The 18411-nt window shown below is 42.1% G+C and overlaps 1 protein-coding gene across 1 annotated transcript; it reads left to right on the top strand.

Annotated features, from left to right (window-relative positions):
• Positions 1 to 2342: 2342 nt before the first annotated feature.
• Positions 2343 to 18360, top strand: LRRC39 (leucine rich repeat containing 39). Its single transcript, XM_043521118.1, has 8 exons — positions 2343 to 2703; positions 5547 to 5760; positions 6702 to 6807; positions 8176 to 8332; positions 12831 to 12967; positions 14726 to 14871; positions 15861 to 16013; positions 17555 to 18360. Exons 1-8 carry the CDS (start codon positions 2664 to 2666, stop codon positions 17751 to 17753), a joined length of 1152 nt encoding a protein of 383 aa, XP_043377053.1. The 5' UTR covers positions 2343 to 2663; the 3' UTR covers positions 17754 to 18360.
• Positions 18361 to 18411: the final 51 nt, after the last annotated feature.

Below are 18411 nucleotides of genomic sequence, written 5' to 3' on the forward strand. Positions count from 1 at the left end.
TGATTTTTCTATTAATAAAACTTATATCATGACAAGCTTTGTGCTTTTGGATCTTTTTATTTGGGAAGTTCATGCAGACAATCCTGAACAGGAGAATAAACCTTCTACTTCCTGTTCGAGATCACAAAGAAGCGGTGCTTGGAGTCTACCTCTCGTGAGACATTCAAAAGGACACGGACTAAAGGCTACTCACCATCAATTGTGTTGCTGTAGTGCTGCAATCCAAATGATGCATGTGAAAAACCTTATGACCATGGATGAGAACCAAACTGAAGGGCTGAAGGAATGATACAACATGATAGGTGCCTTGGAAATACCTTACATAGATTAAACTACTCTGCCAGCAAAGGCAGCCAGATTTCTATTTTTGTCTGTCAAATCCTTAACAAAATGGGCAGTCTATCTTCTGCAATCATCTCTAATTATCTGAGTAGTTAATTAAATCAGGAAGGAAACTGGGAAAGTTTTCAATAACTAGATTAGAGAAAAATCTTAGAGAATGAAAAGTGAGTACAGTTGGTATCTTTAAAAATGGATGTGGGGGGAACGAACAGGGATCGGGGGTTGGTGATGGATTATGGAGCCTTTTACCTTCACATGGAACAAGTTCTAATCTGGCCCAGGTTGGTCGTGACAGGAAATCATGGCCATTTGATGAGGATTTGATATAATAGTTATGAATCCACATTACAAAAACTGTGTTCACAAGCGGCACTCTTTTGGGCAATGTCATTAAGGAGGACATCGTTTTACTGATTCTATTTCAAACAGTGATCTGTGGTTTCTGTCCCGTTCTTCAGACAGCCCTCTCTTGGGATCCAATGGGCTGTGGGCAAGATGGGCAGAGCTGGGAATCGGGTGCACAATTCCCTTAAGCCCATTGGGAATCAGTGCAGGGGTTAGACTTCACAGGAGGTCCCAGGGATGCCTGAGGTTGGGACTGTGCTTTCAGGGAGCTCAAAGAGGGGGGCCCCTGAGCCAGCATAGGGGCACAGAATCTCTGGGGACAGACCTCTCCAGAAGCCATGTCTGCGATGTGCTCAGATCTTGGAGGATCCATGAGGTTGTGGCCTGCTTCTTTTTTGAGGTAGAGAGACAAACCCCACTTCCCAAAAAGCTCACCTTTAATATTTATCAGATGGAATTGTCATGCAAAGAGAAGCCCAGTCAAGTACTGCTTGGGTGGGAGTGTAGAAGGGAGGGACAGCAGCATCTCCTATGCAAGTTCCCCTTTCTCCTGATCCTGTGGAAACCTCTGTGCAGGTTCTATGAGCTGTTGGGATTTCTGACTGAAAAGGGAGTGGAGCGGGAGACCAATCCCCACAGCATCACATCCCTTTATTTCCACTGGGATTGTGAAGCCTAATATAGTTATGATGTTGTCATACTGGTCGTACACTGGTTTTCTCTTAACTTAATGACATCCCTATTCCCAGAGAGTGAGACCCATGGTCCCAGAGAATAGCTAAACTCTCCTGAGAGAACTATACTGCCTTGGGAAAAGCAGATGGTCATCTGAGAGCTGTGTGTCCTGTGATTCATACTGATTTCAACAAAGCCATCATTTTAGAGCAGTGGTCTCCAAACTTTTTGGCTCGCGCACCCCCAGGGTGACCTGCCTCAGACGGAAGAAGACTGGAAGACCTGCCGCAGGCGCGCCACCCACGGAAGAAGAACGGAAGACCTGCTGCAGGCGGGCCACCAGAGGGGAACACCAGCCGCGGACGTGCAGAGCTGCCGCCAAAGAAAAAAAACGGTGAAGGGCCATCCGGCAGCACTACTGCTGCCATGCACCCCCTGGAATTATCTCGCGCACCCCAGTTTGGAGACCACTGTTTTAGAGGACGAACTTCTGCCTGTACTAATCCAAGCTCCCATGATGGATCATACCTGCAAGGTAAAACTCAGTTTCCTGTGCAGGTTTTTCCTGCATGGAGGACAATATGGCCCTTTATGAAAGTTTTTAAAAAAACCCAAAACCCAGCAAAAACAAAACATCTCAAATTCTTCCTTCTGCATCCAGAAGCACTGAGTGAACTACTTCTTGGTTCAGTACTATCGCTGTTCAGCGGGTACCCTGGACTTTATTGTGAAAAGAAAGAAATGCATAGCAGAGTGTCTGGGAATTTCACATATGTTTAAATTTACTACAACAGTAACTGAGCAGAACAATATAAAGCAACCCTTTTTTCTTCCAAATATAGTGCATTTTAGGGTTTAATTTTGCTTTATAATACTTTTCACAGTAGCCAAATATTTAATATTTTTCTGTAACTGTGTTATTTGCAGCAAAGCATTGCCAGTATAAAGCAAACTATTGTCATTCTAACTCTAATCTAGTTTGTTTAGATTTGTGTTATTTGGCATAGCAACTATATTAACTGGTTCTTTTTGATCACAAGTATTGATATTTGTGTTTGTTGTGTTTGTTTATTCCATAAACAGTTTACACAGCTTATTGTGTTCCAAAAAAATGGCAAGACATTCAGTGATAAATGCTCTGTGGCTTTGCAAAGTAGTCCCATGTGATATCCCAGCAATGTCATGGATTAAAATTAGAACTGGGCTGCATTACATTTCACTTAATTGGAGTCTGTATCAGAGACAGACATTAGTAACACAGACAAGATTCATAACCTCGCTCTGCTCTTGCACAGAAATCAATGAGTCGTGGAAAATCTGTGAATACATCAAATGATTTAGGTAAGTTCTAAAATGCTTCCATATGTCTGGAAGTGAATGTGGGGAGGTGATCACGGGCAGGAGCTCTGGTTAAAAGACAGTACATTTGCAGTTATTTTACAGCTAAAATTGTGAATGCACTTCTGAATTGCTGGCAGTTCATGATCGCTATTGTATTATCGTGTCTACCAGAAAGAAGGATAAAGGGTGGGGTCAAAACGTTCTTCTTTCAGCTTTTCATAGTCTTCTCGTTACATACTTACATCTGTTTGAAAACAAAAGCCTATACTTGGGGCCTCATGTGTTCCATGATTTCTGTAGCTGTGCAATTTACTGAAGAATCCACCATCTGCCACAGAACAGTGATCCAAAAACTAAGTTTTAATTTTAAAATAGATGGCCAGAAAAACCTTCAAATTTTTAGTATTACAAGTAGCATTGGAAGTCCCAGTCAGGGGTTGGGGGCCCCTTAAGTTAGGTAGCAAATACAGTTCCTGACATGACATAAGTTTATAGTACAGGAATTTGAACTAATGTCAACTGCTGGAATGTTGTTTTCCCAGTCTCCAAACAGCCTAAAATAATAGTTATGAGAAGCAGGAACTGACTGAGCTGTCTCCATGAGAGTTAACTCTGAAGCCTACTAATAATAATTTAAATTCAGTTATGAATCATTTAACAGAAACCTTTAGCTAATGTGTATAGTCATGTTGGGTGCAAACGCAGATATTGGGATGAGGAGCAGTGCATAGCTGGTTACTGGTAAGGGCTACTGGGGTGGGGAGTTAATCCCCGAATATACATCAGGATGTTTGTGTTCATACCCATGGGGGGGAGAGAAGAAGAGGAAGATGTATCCATTCTCCATTGCAAAAAAAGCCTTAGCTACTTTTTGGGAGCGCCAAAACCAAACTACCTCTCACACCTTCCTGGGCATCAGCAGCCCCAGCTGTCAAAACCTCCATCTTCCCCTCAATGCTTCTATTCTGACAGCACGTTAAGCATTAGCAGTGCAAAAATAGTTGGGCCAAATTCTTTTTTACATCAGTGTAGCTCCAGAGGAACTTCATTCTCCAGTCTATACTTTCTTTCCAATGAGGAGCCATTTTCAAGTGTTCATTTCTTTATACTTTTTCTACCTTTTTGTATTCTTCTATATTTCTTTGATGTAAGTCCCTATATACAATCTGGCTATTGATACACCACTGCAATAATAAGAGAAAGGGAAAACATAGCAGGAATACTTATCAGCTTGGATGCAGAAATATCTAGCAAGTAGGTACCAAATAGCCATTGTAGTGCAGCAGCTGATTTGGCTCTGCCACATTTAAAAGGCCAGCTAAAAGAAAAGCATGCTGGGAAAGATTCCTTCAAACAAGTGACTCTGCACTGGCCATTGGAAGAAAGATACTTATAGGGAAAAGACTGATATTCCCCTTTCGTTGTTGGAGGGCAAGCTGTCTATCTGGCTGAAAAAACATTCTCAGGCTTTTCAGACTGGAGCTGGGTGTTTGAGACAGTATTCCCTCTCTCTCTCCCACCAAGTAGGAGGCATTTATAATAAAAAATGAGATGCAATGTTTAGTGTGGGCTTAGCATTACTACAGAGACCTGCAAATCTATATGCCCATCCTGAACCCCAATCTAACCCTGCCCCAAACTTTGGGAGAGTTCAGTGCCAGATCTGAACTTCATGGTTCTAGCCCATTACTAGAATACAAAAACCCGATACAAGAGTGGCTGAGAGGAACCGTTCCAGACAGGAGCAGAGGAATGACCAGGTGTCCTTCCTGTCGGGGACTAGTACCAGAATGTTCAAGAAGCCTTCGAACAGGCTATTATTAGTAGCTGGCCTATATGGCAGCTTTCTTCCTAACCCCAGGCAATTAGTGGTTGACTGATCCCCTGAAGCATAAAGGTTAACCCTTATACTTTTTAATCTTGGTTTATGTCACTGTGGATGTTCTCACAATCTGTATTAGACTCTGACCTTTTTTGAATCCTACCAAGCTCTTGGACTCAATGACAGCTCATGGCAGTGAATTCCACAGGCTAATTCTGTGCTGAGTAGAATGTATGATCTTCTCGCTGTTTTTACCTTTCAACTTAATTGAATATTGGAATTGGAAAAGGGTCAGAAAAGAGCAACAAAAATTATTAGGGGTATGGAACGGCTTCCGTATGAGGAGAGATTACTAAGACTGGGAAAAGAGACAACTAAGGGGGGATATGATAGAGGTCTATAAAGTCATGACTGGTATGGAGAAAGTAAATACGGAAGTGTTATTTACTCCTCATAACACAAGAACTAGGGATCTCCAAATGAAATTAATAGGCAGCAGGTTTAAAACAAACAAAAGGAAGTATTTTTCCACACTACACACAGTCAACCTGTGGAACTCCTTGCCAGAGGATGTTGTGATGGCCAAGACTATAACAGGATTCAAAAAATAATTAGATAAGTTCATGGAAGATCGATCCCCCAATGGCTATTAGCCAGGATGGGCAGGGATGGTGTCCCTAGCCTCTCTTTGCCAGAAGCTGGGAATGGGTGACAGGGGATGGATCACTTGATGATTACCTGTTCTGTTCATTCGCTCTGGGGCACCTGGCATTGGCCACTGTCGGAAGACAGGATACTGGGCTAGATGGACCTTTGGTCTGACCCAGTATGGCTGTTCTTCTCTCCTTATTCTTGTATTATACGACGAGGTAACTAGGAACACATGATTAAATATTCTATATACATGACAGGAGTCAGTTGATGTGAGTTCCATCAGCTCTGCTCACTGATTGATTGTGTTTAATTAATCAAACAGGCATATCAATTTTTTTACCTTGATGTCTCCTTCTGGCATGTCCAGCTCATATGTTGGATTATAATGATGATGGCAATCAGTGTACTACTATTCAAAAGCAGATACCTATGGCCGAACTGGAATGTGTAAGAACCATGACTGAAACTGCACCATGCATTGGATCGTTCTCTGCTGTTAAGACACTTTGGGAAGTGAGAATTCAGAAAATAAATGAAGAACTACGGAAGGAAAAGGAATTCAGACAGAGGGCTATAGGCAGGTATGTTCCTAAGCAGTTAGGAAGAAATGTGAAACTAAACACAGGAGATATGGTTGGTCTTTTCTGGAACATGCAAGATCCAATCCTGCAATTTTTGCTCTGTTAAAATTCTCATTGAAAGGAATCTGATTGTAGACTCAGGTTTACCAGAGAATTACGTTCAACTGAAGATAGAAATTAGTGCATCTACTGATTCTACTGGCATATATATCAAACTACAATAGTGTCCACTGTCTTCATAGAGTTGCACTAGTGTTAAAGAAATTCTTCATGTTTTTATAGCACAAGTTGTTGACAAGTGCCCTCCATTTAGAAACAGTCTCCACTTAATATTATTTTGATCTCTTAACTTTAGTTATTAGTCTATGATGACTTGCATGAACTTTACTTGAATTCAAGCTGACTTCATACATATGGATGTAAAGAAGTCAACTCTCCTTTGTCTGTGACCAGATTGCTGTCTGTGGATGGATAATCTATGTTATAGCAGCTAGAGGCTGTGTAAGTGAAAAGATTAAGGAAGTTTAGTGCTTCTCCCACCCATAAAAAAACTACAAGCTCTCCTTAAAATGAATGATCTCTGGGTCAGTCCCCTTACATTATTTTTTTCCCCTGTTGTTTTTGGTGAAACATTATAAAACTTGATGGAAGAAGTTAGTTTATCTCTATAAAATAATTGACTTCATACAGATTTTAAAATATGATTTCACAAAATTGCAAAACATTTTACATTACCCAAAACATTAGAATGCCTGTAAATGCTCTAAGCCAATGAACTGCTACATTTCCAGCCCTCCCAAAGCGTATCTAGCATCCCATGAAGATAAATACTTGTCTGACCTCCATGAAGGCTTCTCGCCAAAAAGAGGCAATCAAAATAGGATAGTAAATGTTGCTCATATTAATAGCTGCACAACTAAAAAGAGTTCTTTGTTTTGTAGACTGACGCTTGTCTGGGAAGAAAGAGTCAGTTTAGCCAAGCTCAAAGAAAAAGTCATCACTGCAGATGGAAGGGTTATATTAAAGATAGAACAAGAAGAATGGAAGGTAATATTAATAGGAAATTGTTTGGGTTGCATGGTTAGTGAATTACAGAGTTAAGCTATTTTACATCTTTAGCCCAGCTACTTATATTACTTTTCCTCTATTAAGTACCCAAAATATGCTCAGCACAGTACACAGATGATCAGGGACAGAGAGTTGAATTATTGCTGTGAATGTAAATAAAACCTGATTGTATTGAAATTAAACTTGCTTACTCTAACAGAAGAATATTGAATGCTAAGTAATTTCACCACTAACCCACAGGCCAGAAAGTCTTCCAACATGAACAGGAAAACTTAATGGTATTTTATGTCTTATGCATTTAATTCAAGAAGTATTAATTTTGCTAATGCCCCCGAACTACACAGATATATATTGTAATGTGAAAGTCACGTTGTAACAAAATGAAAAGATTTCTTGGGGTTTTTTCTCTTCTCTTTCTAAGGGTGAAATTCATCCAATGGCATAGAGGCTCTCAGAACAGTGGGACCACTGTGGTTCCAGTGCATGAAAGGAGGGCAGCTGCAGAGTATGTGGCAGGGTGGACCCTGCGAATCCCTGCAGGTTGCAGTACTGGCTTTATGCTAGTTCCAGTGTCCACCATGAAGGAGAAGTTGAAGACAACATGCCTGAGCCAATTTTCCTTTTAAGTCACTGGGAATCTTTCCATTGGCATTGATGGGAGTTGGATCAGGTACAGGCTGGTGAAGGTGTGACTTCAGCTTACACTGTAACAGCCATGGTGCCTGCTCCAGTCCAGGGAGGTGATATGTCCTACACAGCAGTTTGGGAAAGATTTAATTCCCTACAAACCACAGTCCCTCCATCCCACACAAATCCTGTGTAACCCACTCAGAGCAATGAATTTCAAACTAAATTACTAAATCTATTCTATAATCATTTTATAGCTAGCAATTATTTAGAAATGTTGTACAATCTTGGAAGTTATAGGTATATAAAATATACCTTTTTAAATATAAAACATGTAAATACATTCTACAGTGCAGTTACCTAACAATGTCATTTTGTTTTGAACAGATGTTATAAAATCCACATGACAGACACTAAACATCATTTAAGTTCAAACATTTTTGTTTGTTTTGGTTCTGGGATCTTGCATTGCTGTCTTAGCAGTGCAGGTGCCTAAGTTCTAGATGCAAACAGAAGGGCTGGTTATTCTTGAGGTGTAATGGGAATTAATTTTTGCATGTTATATGGTCTACTGATCAGAAAAACAAAACTGTTTCCTTCCTCTCTAGCGTAACTCTAAATGTCCATGTTTCCAAAATCTTCCTATACTAACAATTAGTCTATTTTCATTCCATAAACTCAGTGGAATTTCCTTCTGATTTTATTTTTTATTATTTTTAGATGTTACCTTCTTGCTTACTGAAACTGAACCACCTTCAGGAATGGCAGCTTCACAGAATTAGTTTGGTGAAAATTCCTGAATTCATTGGAAGGTTTCAAAATCTCATTGTACTGGACCTATCCCGAAATGCCATTGAAAAGGTACCTAAAGAGATTGGTAAGTGGTATTTAAAAACAACAACAAAAACAAGCCATTCTGTGTTACTGGGGGTATGTCTACACTACAAAATTAGGTCGATTTTATAGAAGTCGATTTTTAGAAATTGATTTTATACAGTCGATTGCGTATGTCTCCACTAAGCGCATTAAGTCAGCGGATCGCTAGGATCGACTTACAGAGCTATCCCACAGTTCCCGCAGTCTCTGCTGCCCATTGGAATTCTGGGTTAAGCTCCCAGTGCCTGATGGGGCAAATACATTGTTGCAGGTGGTTTTGGGTACATGTCGTAAGTCGCCCCTCCCTCCGTGAAAGCAACGGTAGACAATCATTTTGTGCCTTTTTTCCTGGGTTACTCGTGCAGACGCCATACCACTGCAAGCATGGAGCACGCTCAGCTCACCGTCACCGCTGCTGTTGTGAGCATTGTAAACACATTGCGCATTATCCTGGAGTATATACAGAACCGGGCTAAGAGATGCCAGCAAGAGGAGGATTTTGATGAGGACATGGACACAGATGTTCCTGAAAGCACGGGCTGTGGCAATTGGGACCTCATGGCGGCAGTGGGGCTGGTTGATACAGTGGAACACTGATTCTGGGCCAGGCAAACAAATGCAGACTGGTGGGACCACATAGTGTTGCAGGTATGGGATGATTCACAGTGGCTGTGAAACTTTTGCACGCATAAGGCCACTTTCCTGGAACTCTGTGAGTTGCTGTCCCCCACCCCGAAGTGCAGGAATACCAAGATGAGAGCTGCCCTGACAGTTGAGAAGCGAGTGGCGATAGCCATGTGGAAACTTGCAATGCCTGACTGCTACCGGTCAGTCAGGAATCAATTTGGAGTGGGCAAATCTACTGTGGGGGCTGCTGTGATCCAAGCAGCCAATGCAATCATTGACGTTCTGTTATCAAGGGCAGTAACTATGGGAAATGTGCTGGTCATACTGGATGGCTTTGCTGCAATGGGGTTCCCAAACTGTGGTGGGGCGATAGAACGCATATCCCCATCTTGGCATTGGACCACCTTGCCAACCAGTATGTGAACCGCAAAGGGTACTTCTTAATGGTGCTGCAAGCACTGGTGGATCACAAGGGACGTTTCACGGACATCAACGTGGGATGGCCAAGAAAGATGAATGACGCTCGCATATTTAGGAACTCCGGGCTTTTCAAGCAGCTGCAAGAAGGGACTTACTTCCCAGACCAGAAAATTACCATTGGGGATGTTGAAATGCCAATAGTTATCCTTGGGGATCCAGCCTACCCCTTGCTCCCAGGGCTCATGAAGCCTTACACAGGCAGCCTGGACAGTAGTAAGGAGCAGTTCAACTATAGGCTGAGCAAGTGCAGAATGGTGACAGAATGTGCCTTTGGACGTTTAAAAGCTTGCTGGCGCTGTTTGCTGACTAGATCAGACCTCAACGCAACCAACATTCCTATTGTTATTGCTGCTTGCTGTGTGCTCCATAATATCTGTGAGAGTAAGGGGGAAGACATTTATGGCAGGGTGGGAGGTTGAGGCAAATTGCCTGGTGTCCGATTTTGAGCAGCCAGACAGCAGGGCAATTAGAAGAGCACGGCAAGGCGCGCTGTGCATCAGAGAGGCTTTGAAAACCAGTTTCATGACTGGCCAGGCTTCGGTGTGTCAGTTGTGTGTGTTTCTCCTTGATGCAAACCCACCCCCTTTGCTCATTTTAATTCCCTGTAAGCCAACCACCCTCCCCACTTCTAAATAAAGTAACTATTGTTTTGAAACCATGCATTCTTTCTTTATTAATTAAAACAAAAATGAGATAACGGACAAGGTAGCCCAGGTGGGGTGCGGGAGAAGGGAAGGACAAGGCCACATTGATTTTTAGTGTGGCTACAATAAACAAACTGTTTGAATGACAGCCTTCTGTTGCTTGGGCTATCCTCTGGAGTGGAGTGGCTGGTTGCACAGAGCCTCGCCCCCCATGTTTTTGGGCATTTGGGTGAGGCGGCTATGGAACTGGGGGAGGACGGCATGCGGTTATGCAGCGGGGGTCTGTGCTCCTGTTGGGTTTCCTGCAGCTCCAACAGACGCTTCATCATCTCCGTTTGCTCCCCCAACAGACACTTCATCATGTCCAAAAAGAAAAGGAGTACTTGTGGCACTTTAGAGATGAACAAATTTATTTGAGCATAAGCTTTCGTGAGCTACAGCTCACTTCATCGGATGCACTGTAGCTCACGAAAGCTTATGCTCAAATAAATCTGTTAGTCTCTAAGGTGCCATAAGTACTCCTTTTCTTTTTGCAAATACAGACTAACATGGCTGCTACTCTGAAACCTTTCATCATGTCCGTTTGCTCCCGCATTAGCCTCAGCATCGTGTCCTGCCTCCGCTCTTTGCGCTCACTTAATTCTTTCCTGGTCTCTGCCACTGAATGCCTCCATGCATTAAGCTGTGCCCTATCAGTACAGGAGGACTGCATGAGCTCGGAAAACATGTCATTGCGAGTGCGTTTTTTTCGCCTTCTAATCTGCGATAGCCTCTGGGACGGAGATGATGGGGGAGCGTAGAAACATTTGCACCTGGGAAGAGATAAAAAGGGAGAGTAAAATTTAAGATGATACATTTCTGAGAACAAAAGGGAGACTCTTTCACAGTGAATCAAGCAATTCACAGCAGACAGCACATGTGCTTTAGGTACAAGGTCCCATTTGACCGTTTATATTGAGCACCTGCCGGTATGGTGACCCATCACACACGGCTGGGCAACAGAATTCGGTTTCCAGTCAGCCATGGTAAGCCTTTTGGTACGCAGGGTTGGCTTCTTATGCCTTCATAACATGTGGGAATGTTTTCAAACTGCAGTGCCCTCCTTTCCCAGAGCAAGCAATGGATTGGGTTTCACATTTAAAAGGAGGGGTTGCGGTTTTCGGGTGGATGTGCAGCACACACCTCCCCCCACTCCACCACGTGTCTATTCTCCAGGATGATCCCTTTTAGCCAAGCGCAAACAGCCCAGCATGAACAGGGTCCTTTTACTGTTCCCTTACAAAAATTTCCCTATTTCAACCAGGTGACCATGAATGATATCACTCTACTGAGGCTAACACAGAAAGATATACACCGAACGTTGCTTGAATGCGACCAAAACCCAGGACCATTCGCTGCCATGCTTTGTGCTGCAGTGACTCCAAAATACTTGCTACTGGCTTGGTGTAGTAAAGTGTCATACCGTGGAGTAGGAAATAAGGCAGCCCTCCCCAGAAACCTTCTGCAAAGGCTTTCAGAGTACCTCCAGGAGATCATCCCAATTCTTCAGGGCAAATCAAACATTAAACACAATTGCTTTTAAACCCTGTACTGTAGTTACAAATGTTCACTCACCAGAGGTGCCTTCTCTGGCTTCGGGGTCGGGGATCCCGCCTAGGGAGGGTATTGGCTCCAGGGTGATGAAAAGGTCCTGGCTGCTGGGGAGAACGGATTCACCGCTTGCCTGCTGTGCATTCTCCTCCTCCTCCTCCTCCTCATCCCCCAAATCCTCCTCTCTGTTGTGTGAGACTCCCCCCCTTGCAGGTGTTGACGGACAGTGGTGGGGTAGTGGTAGGGTCCCCTCCTAGAATGCCATGCAGCTGATCATAGAAGCGGCATGTATGGGGCTCTGACCCGGAGCAACCGTTTGCCTCCTTTGTCTTTTGGTAGGCTTGCCTGAGCTCCTTAACTTTCAAGTAGCACTGCTGTGTGTCCCTGTTGTAGCCTCTGTCCAACATGCCCTGTGAGATTTTGGCAAATATATTTGCATTTCTTCTTTTTGATCGGAGTTTGGCCTGCACAGATGCTTCTCCCCATACAGCAATCAGATCCAGTGTCTCCCTTTTGGTCCATGCTGGAGCTCGTTTGCAATTCTGGGGGGACTGCATGGTCACCAGTGCTGCTGAGTTTGCCACACTGACCAAACAGGAAATGAAATTCAAAAAGTTCCTGGGGCTTTTCCTGTGTACCTGTCTAGTGCATCAGAGTTCAAAGTGCTGTCCAGAGCAGTCACAATTGAGCACTCTGGGATAGCTCCCTGAGGCCAATACCGTCGATTTGCGTCCACACTACCCCAAATTCGACCCAGCAAGGTCTATTTTAGCGCTACTTCCCTCATTGGGGAGGAGTACAAAAGTCCATTTTAAGAGCCCTTTAAGTCGATGGAATGGGGTTGGTTGTGTGGACGCAGTCATTCTTAAATCGACCTAATGCGGCTAAATTCGACCTAACCCCATAGTGTAGACCAAGCCTCAGTTGGAGCACTGCTTCTGGATTAAGCAGCCATCACACCAAATCCCATAATTTTCATTAACTGCGTCTTTATTTCAAGTAGACCAAGAGCACTCACACTACATGGAGCCAACTAATGGCACTAATGAGCCAACACAATAAAGTAAGGTTTAACCCCTGTACTTCACAGCTGAAAGGTTTAATTTATTCCTCAGACCCAATATTCAGGTGCATTCTCTTTGATTATTGCCTTTGCAGGCCAACTGCCTAACCTCCAAGAGCTGCTTCTCAGTTATAATAAAATTAAATCTGTTCCGAAAGAGCTAAGTAACTGCATCAGCCTGGGAAGACTGGAACTGGCTGTGAACAGGGATATCTGTGACCTTCCACTTCAGGTTTGAGAAGAACCATTACTTTTATTTATAGGTATCTATTAAATGTTTTCACTAGCTAAAAAAATTATTCTCAGGAAAAAAAATGTGAACTTCTGTTTTCTTCTAGACTTTAAAATGACATAGTACACTTCCACTGGAAAGTCTTGCACGAACTGTCTAATAGATGGGTTGTTTTCACTTTATTTTTAAAACATTGATTTTACAAATATTTAACAATATGCATAAACTTTGTTTATATGAATAGTTCCATGGGAGCCAATGGGACTAACCACATGAGTAACTAAATATTGGCAGAAACTGAGCCTAATTTTGCAAAGGCTTACAGGGGAGTATATAAATAATAGGCCAGCAGCTTAGCTGGTGTAAACTGGCATCAGGCCATTGATTTTAATTAAACTATGCTGTTTTACACCAGCTGAGGATCTGGCCCACTGGCTCAAGATGACCTTAGAGAAGTCACCTTTAAGGGTGAGAGCATAGTTCAGGGTGGCCAAACTGTGGCTCGCGAATCATAGGTGGCTATTTTACAGTTACAGTGTGGCTTGCGGATCCCCCATACCCTCCCCAATTCTCTGCCTACCAGATTGGGGTTAGGGGAGAGCTTAGGGCTTCTGCCCTGCGGCAGGGTGGTTGGGCTAGGGGCTTCGGCCTCGTGGGGCATGCTTGCCAGCACTTGGGGCTTCAGCAGAAGCGGGGCTGAAGCCCTGAGCTCTGCCAGGCAGCTCCTGCATGGCTGAAGCCCTGAGCCTCGGCAGGCGCATCCCATCTCTCGAACTTCTGAAGATTGTCATGTGGCTTGGAGGGTGAGTAAGTTTGGCCACCCTGGCATAGTTCATTCCCTCCCCATTCAATTACTGGTCTCTCTACAAATACTGTTGCTTGTGATAGTGATTTGTGTGAAACAGACAACTGCATGTGCACAAGGAAGTGAATTAACTCCTTTCACAGATACAGAACAGCTGAGTGTAATAACTTTTGCTCTCTGCTTACCTGGGCTGAATCGTAACCGATGACATACATGTGAAAAGGGATCCATATCTCCGTATCAGTCCCATGGCTACAAAGTAACGAAATACTTCTGATATTTATTTGTTACAAAAATTATACCACTGACAGGTATTAAAGTAACCTCAATTCCCACAGACTTTACTGGAGACTGAGGGTGCTCAGTGCCTTGCAGAATTAAGTCCAAACATTAAGTCTGTAAAACTGACAAATGGGCAGCTTTAAAATAAATAAATATAGAATATTAACTGAATACCAGACATTACCAAATTTATCTGGCTGTGGTTTGACTAGCAATGTTAGCAATATTTTATAATAGGGTGACCAGACGTCCTGATTTTATAGGGACAGTCCTGATATTTGGGGCTTTGTCTTATATAGGATCCTATTACCCCCCACTCCCTGTCCCAATTTTTCACACTTGCTGTCTGGTCACCCTATTTTATGAAGTCAAGTGAATGTTTCCTGACCAAAAAAAATTTTAAGACTCTAGACCAGATTCTTATTTATGCTGAAGTCCCTTTACATCACTGGAGCAATAGTGTAAATGAGATTCTGGCCCTCTGTCTTATCTCATACAACTCAGAATCACTTGTCTGGCATGGATTCCAGAACATGTTGTATTTTCAGAATTTTTCTGTCTTTGTGGCCAAGATGGTTAAATAGCAGCTCTGATGGAACACCACTTAATGCACATTTGTACAGACTGTGCAGTAAGGAATCATATTAATGAGTCTTCCCTTTTCTATTTAGCTCAGTGACCTAAAGAAGCTTTACCATGTAGATCTGAGTATGAACCAGTTTACTACCATCCCTTCAGCTCTCCTGAACATGCCAAGTCTAGAATGGTTAGACATGGGGAGCAACAAACTTCAGCAACTCCCTGATACCATTGACAGGTAAAAAAACATTCTTAGTTTTAATTCCATTGCACTGAAAATCTAGTTACCCAACTCTGTTCTAAAATATTAACAAGTATCAAAGTTGACTTTATAACAAAATAAAGCAAGCTACTTAACATTGCGCTGCTTATTCTAAAATGGCATCTACTTATACTGTTAAAATAACTGGAATATCTCAAAGCAGAATATTTCATTACGAGAACTAATTTTTTTTTTTGTTCAGAAGGAAAATTGCTTGTAACTGAGTTGATACTTAATAAGACATTAAATTCCTGTTGTCAAGTTAAATCTTGCTGTAGAAATTTTCAACTCTGAAACCTATCTTCAACCTGTGTTCCTAAGATTAATGTCCTTTTTAGACAATCAATGCATCCCTATGTTAAAATATAATTTAAAAAGTTGATTTTCTTGAATATATATCTACAATATGTTCTACATAATTGTTCTAGGTTTGCCATATTTGGTACTTTTGTGTCTGTGGGAGAAAAGGCTTTCAAATGTATCACACTGTATCATCAAAATTTCCACCAACCAGTGGTGTGGAGCTGGGAGCCGGGGAGGGCAGCACATCCCTTCTACTATACCGTAGGGTGACACCATTGAACATGTGCATGAGCCAAGGATGCAGATGCCAATTTCTGCATCCCCTTCAAACTTAGTCATCCCACTAGTTAGCCCAGCTCTCTGTTAAACTGTACAAACTACATATTCAACATAGGAACCGTTTTAAGAAGTGATATAAATAATGTTCAGATGAAATCACTCAAATTATGATTTTGTAGATTTTATGAATCAAATGACACCTCCCTTACCTTTCTGTCATTAACTTGCCCACAGAATTACACATGCTCCAAGACTGTTAAGCGTTACTGCATTCTTTATATCAGATACACGACTGTTGAAGTGAATCAACTCCTTTAAATTAATGGTTAATCATCAAGTATTCCCTAATGCTGGATTAATTGTAGAAACCTCTACTTCTACAGAATGGAGAACCTACATACTTTATGGCTCCAACGGAATGAAATAACCCATTTACCAGAAACCATCAGTAATATGAAAAATCTGAGTACGCTTGTCCTCAGCAACAACAAACTCCGGGATATTCCTGCTTGCATGCAACAAATGACAAATCTCAGGTAAAATATCAGCAACACTGCAGGCACCTGAAGGCTGCCTTTAAAAATTGCCCTATATCATATGGTGCAGACTGCTGCATAACAAAGAGGAGATAGGGAGCCAGATCCTCAGCTGGTGTGAACTGGTATAGCTCCATTGAAATCAGTGGAACTACAGATTTATGCCAGGTGAGAATCTGGCCCAGAAAGTTTTGTGACAGTATTGAGTTCCTTCATTTCACCAAATGGATTTATTGCAAATGTAAATATTTAGAGTCCCAAAGATTAAAGGAATCTTTAGGCTCTTCTTGATCTGTGAGGGTTGTGGATGCTGGCTTTCAGTGGAACAGTTGGGCACCACTATTTTAGCCTCTCTCATAACACAAGAACAAGGGACAAAAATTGAAAAGCAACAATTAAAAACTAATAAAAGGAGAACTTTTTATAAAACATATATTTCACCTGGGGAATTCACTGCCACAAGGTATCAGTGAGGTCAGGAACCTAAAATCCTTCAAAAAAGGATATTAGGATATGAATGAGAATATCTGTTTACATTTGAGGATAAAAATGTGTGAGCTATAAATCTTAATGCTTCAAGATGCTAACTAGGAACTGACAGGGGAAAACTCATTTCGAATCCTCATGGGCAGATTGTTTTTTTATTCACTATGGCAGGGTTCTTGTTGCTTTCTCTTAAGTATTTGGTATTCACCATTCTCAGAGACAGGATACCAGACTAAGGCTATGTCTCCACTGGAAGCTGAGGGTGTAATTCCCAGCTTGCGTACACGTACCTGTGCAACCGCTGCTTGAGCTACTACGATAAAAATAGCAGTGCAGCCAGGTAGCGTGAGCGGGGGCTCGGGATAGTCAGTTGAGTTCATACCCACCTGGTCTGATGTAGTATGGCAAATCCTAGGTTTCAAGTTATTTGGGGATGCTACTATATCTAGAGATGCATAAACTCTGCAGCAGGTTTTCATGACCAAAAATAAAAATTCTCATGTGCAATAGATCTAATTTTAATATTTTGTTCCGGTTTCAGAGTAAACATTTGCTTCTGTATCCGGATGTCAAAATATTATGAAAATGTATAACGTTATCTTACTGTGCAGTACAAACATGTACTTAAATAAACATAGGGATAGTAAGAACACCTGAATTTGTTCACTGGAGATCCTAGATTTGCTTGAACTGGCCTTGGCACTGATCACAGGTACTAAGGCCTATATTTTCAAGTGTGTGCACAAAATATTAAACATGATAGGGATTCCTTGTTAAACTGCACAAACTACAAGTTTGGCACAGAAACCATTTTAAGAAGTGATGTAAATAAATGTTCAGATGAAGACTATTTCTAAATCAGTTAAGAAAAACACATAACACACTACCATTAAGTAGAGAAACTACTTGAAAGATAATGTCCTGAGAAATTGCCCTTAATTACATTTTCTTTTGCTGAAGCACTGTTCAGTGAAGCCTAATTTAGTTTTCAAACAGTTGTTCTCTGTCGGGGGGGAAAGGACCTCCAAGAGTCATGTTTTCTGTTGAATTACCAGATTTGTCAACTTCAGAGACAACCCACTGCAGCTGCAGGTAACACTTCCCCCATGCAAGAATACTGAAGAGGAGGAGGAACGGGAACTGTTTGGTATTCAGTTTATGCATATGTATATTCAAGAGTCACTCAGCAGAGCAGGTATGAGATTTGTATTGTCTGTAACTAGAGTACGAATAAAAAATATTAGAAAACATTAAAATGCAGTCAAGCAGAATTAGGGTGTATCTATACTGGAGCTGGAAGGTGTGAATTCCAGCTTGAGGAGACATACATGAGCTAACATGCTAAGAACAGAAATGTAGTTACCCCGAATATGATCCTGGTACGTACTTAACTAACAAGCCTTTCCTGTCATGTGTTCCACTGTGGTGACACTTCTATTTTTAGCTCGCTAGCTTAATCACAGCTAGAACAGATATGTCTCCTTGAACTGGAAGTTACACCTTCCAGCTCCACCGTACACATATGCTTAGAGAAAGAGGAGTGTGGCTCCCCACCTTTCTTTGCCTGGGGGGAGCTCAACTGCCCCTTCATTCTTGGATGTGCTGTGAAGACTCACGAGGTAGGAAACACTGAAGAGGGAGTAGCAGGAGAAACTGATGCTTTTGTCACAGAGTTTCTGGAGTTCCCAGCATTTCCTGCCAATAGGTGGAAAAACACCAACATGTAATGAGGAAATATGAGGTGTTTCCAGGAAGATCTAGTCACCTAAGTGAAATAAAGTAGCTATTTCACCCCATTTTCTCCTGGAAAAGTAGCCATACAACAAAGCACATCAACTAGCACTGTCTGCTGAGAGATAAGGACTGGACAATGAATTACCCACAGGGGCTGTAAATGAAGGTCAGGATTGAG

Source organism: Chelonia mydas, chromosome 8, assembly GCF_015237465.2.
Source record: "Chelonia mydas isolate rCheMyd1 chromosome 8, rCheMyd1.pri.v2, whole genome shotgun sequence".
NCBI lineage: Eukaryota > Metazoa > Chordata > Testudines > Cheloniidae > Chelonia > Chelonia mydas.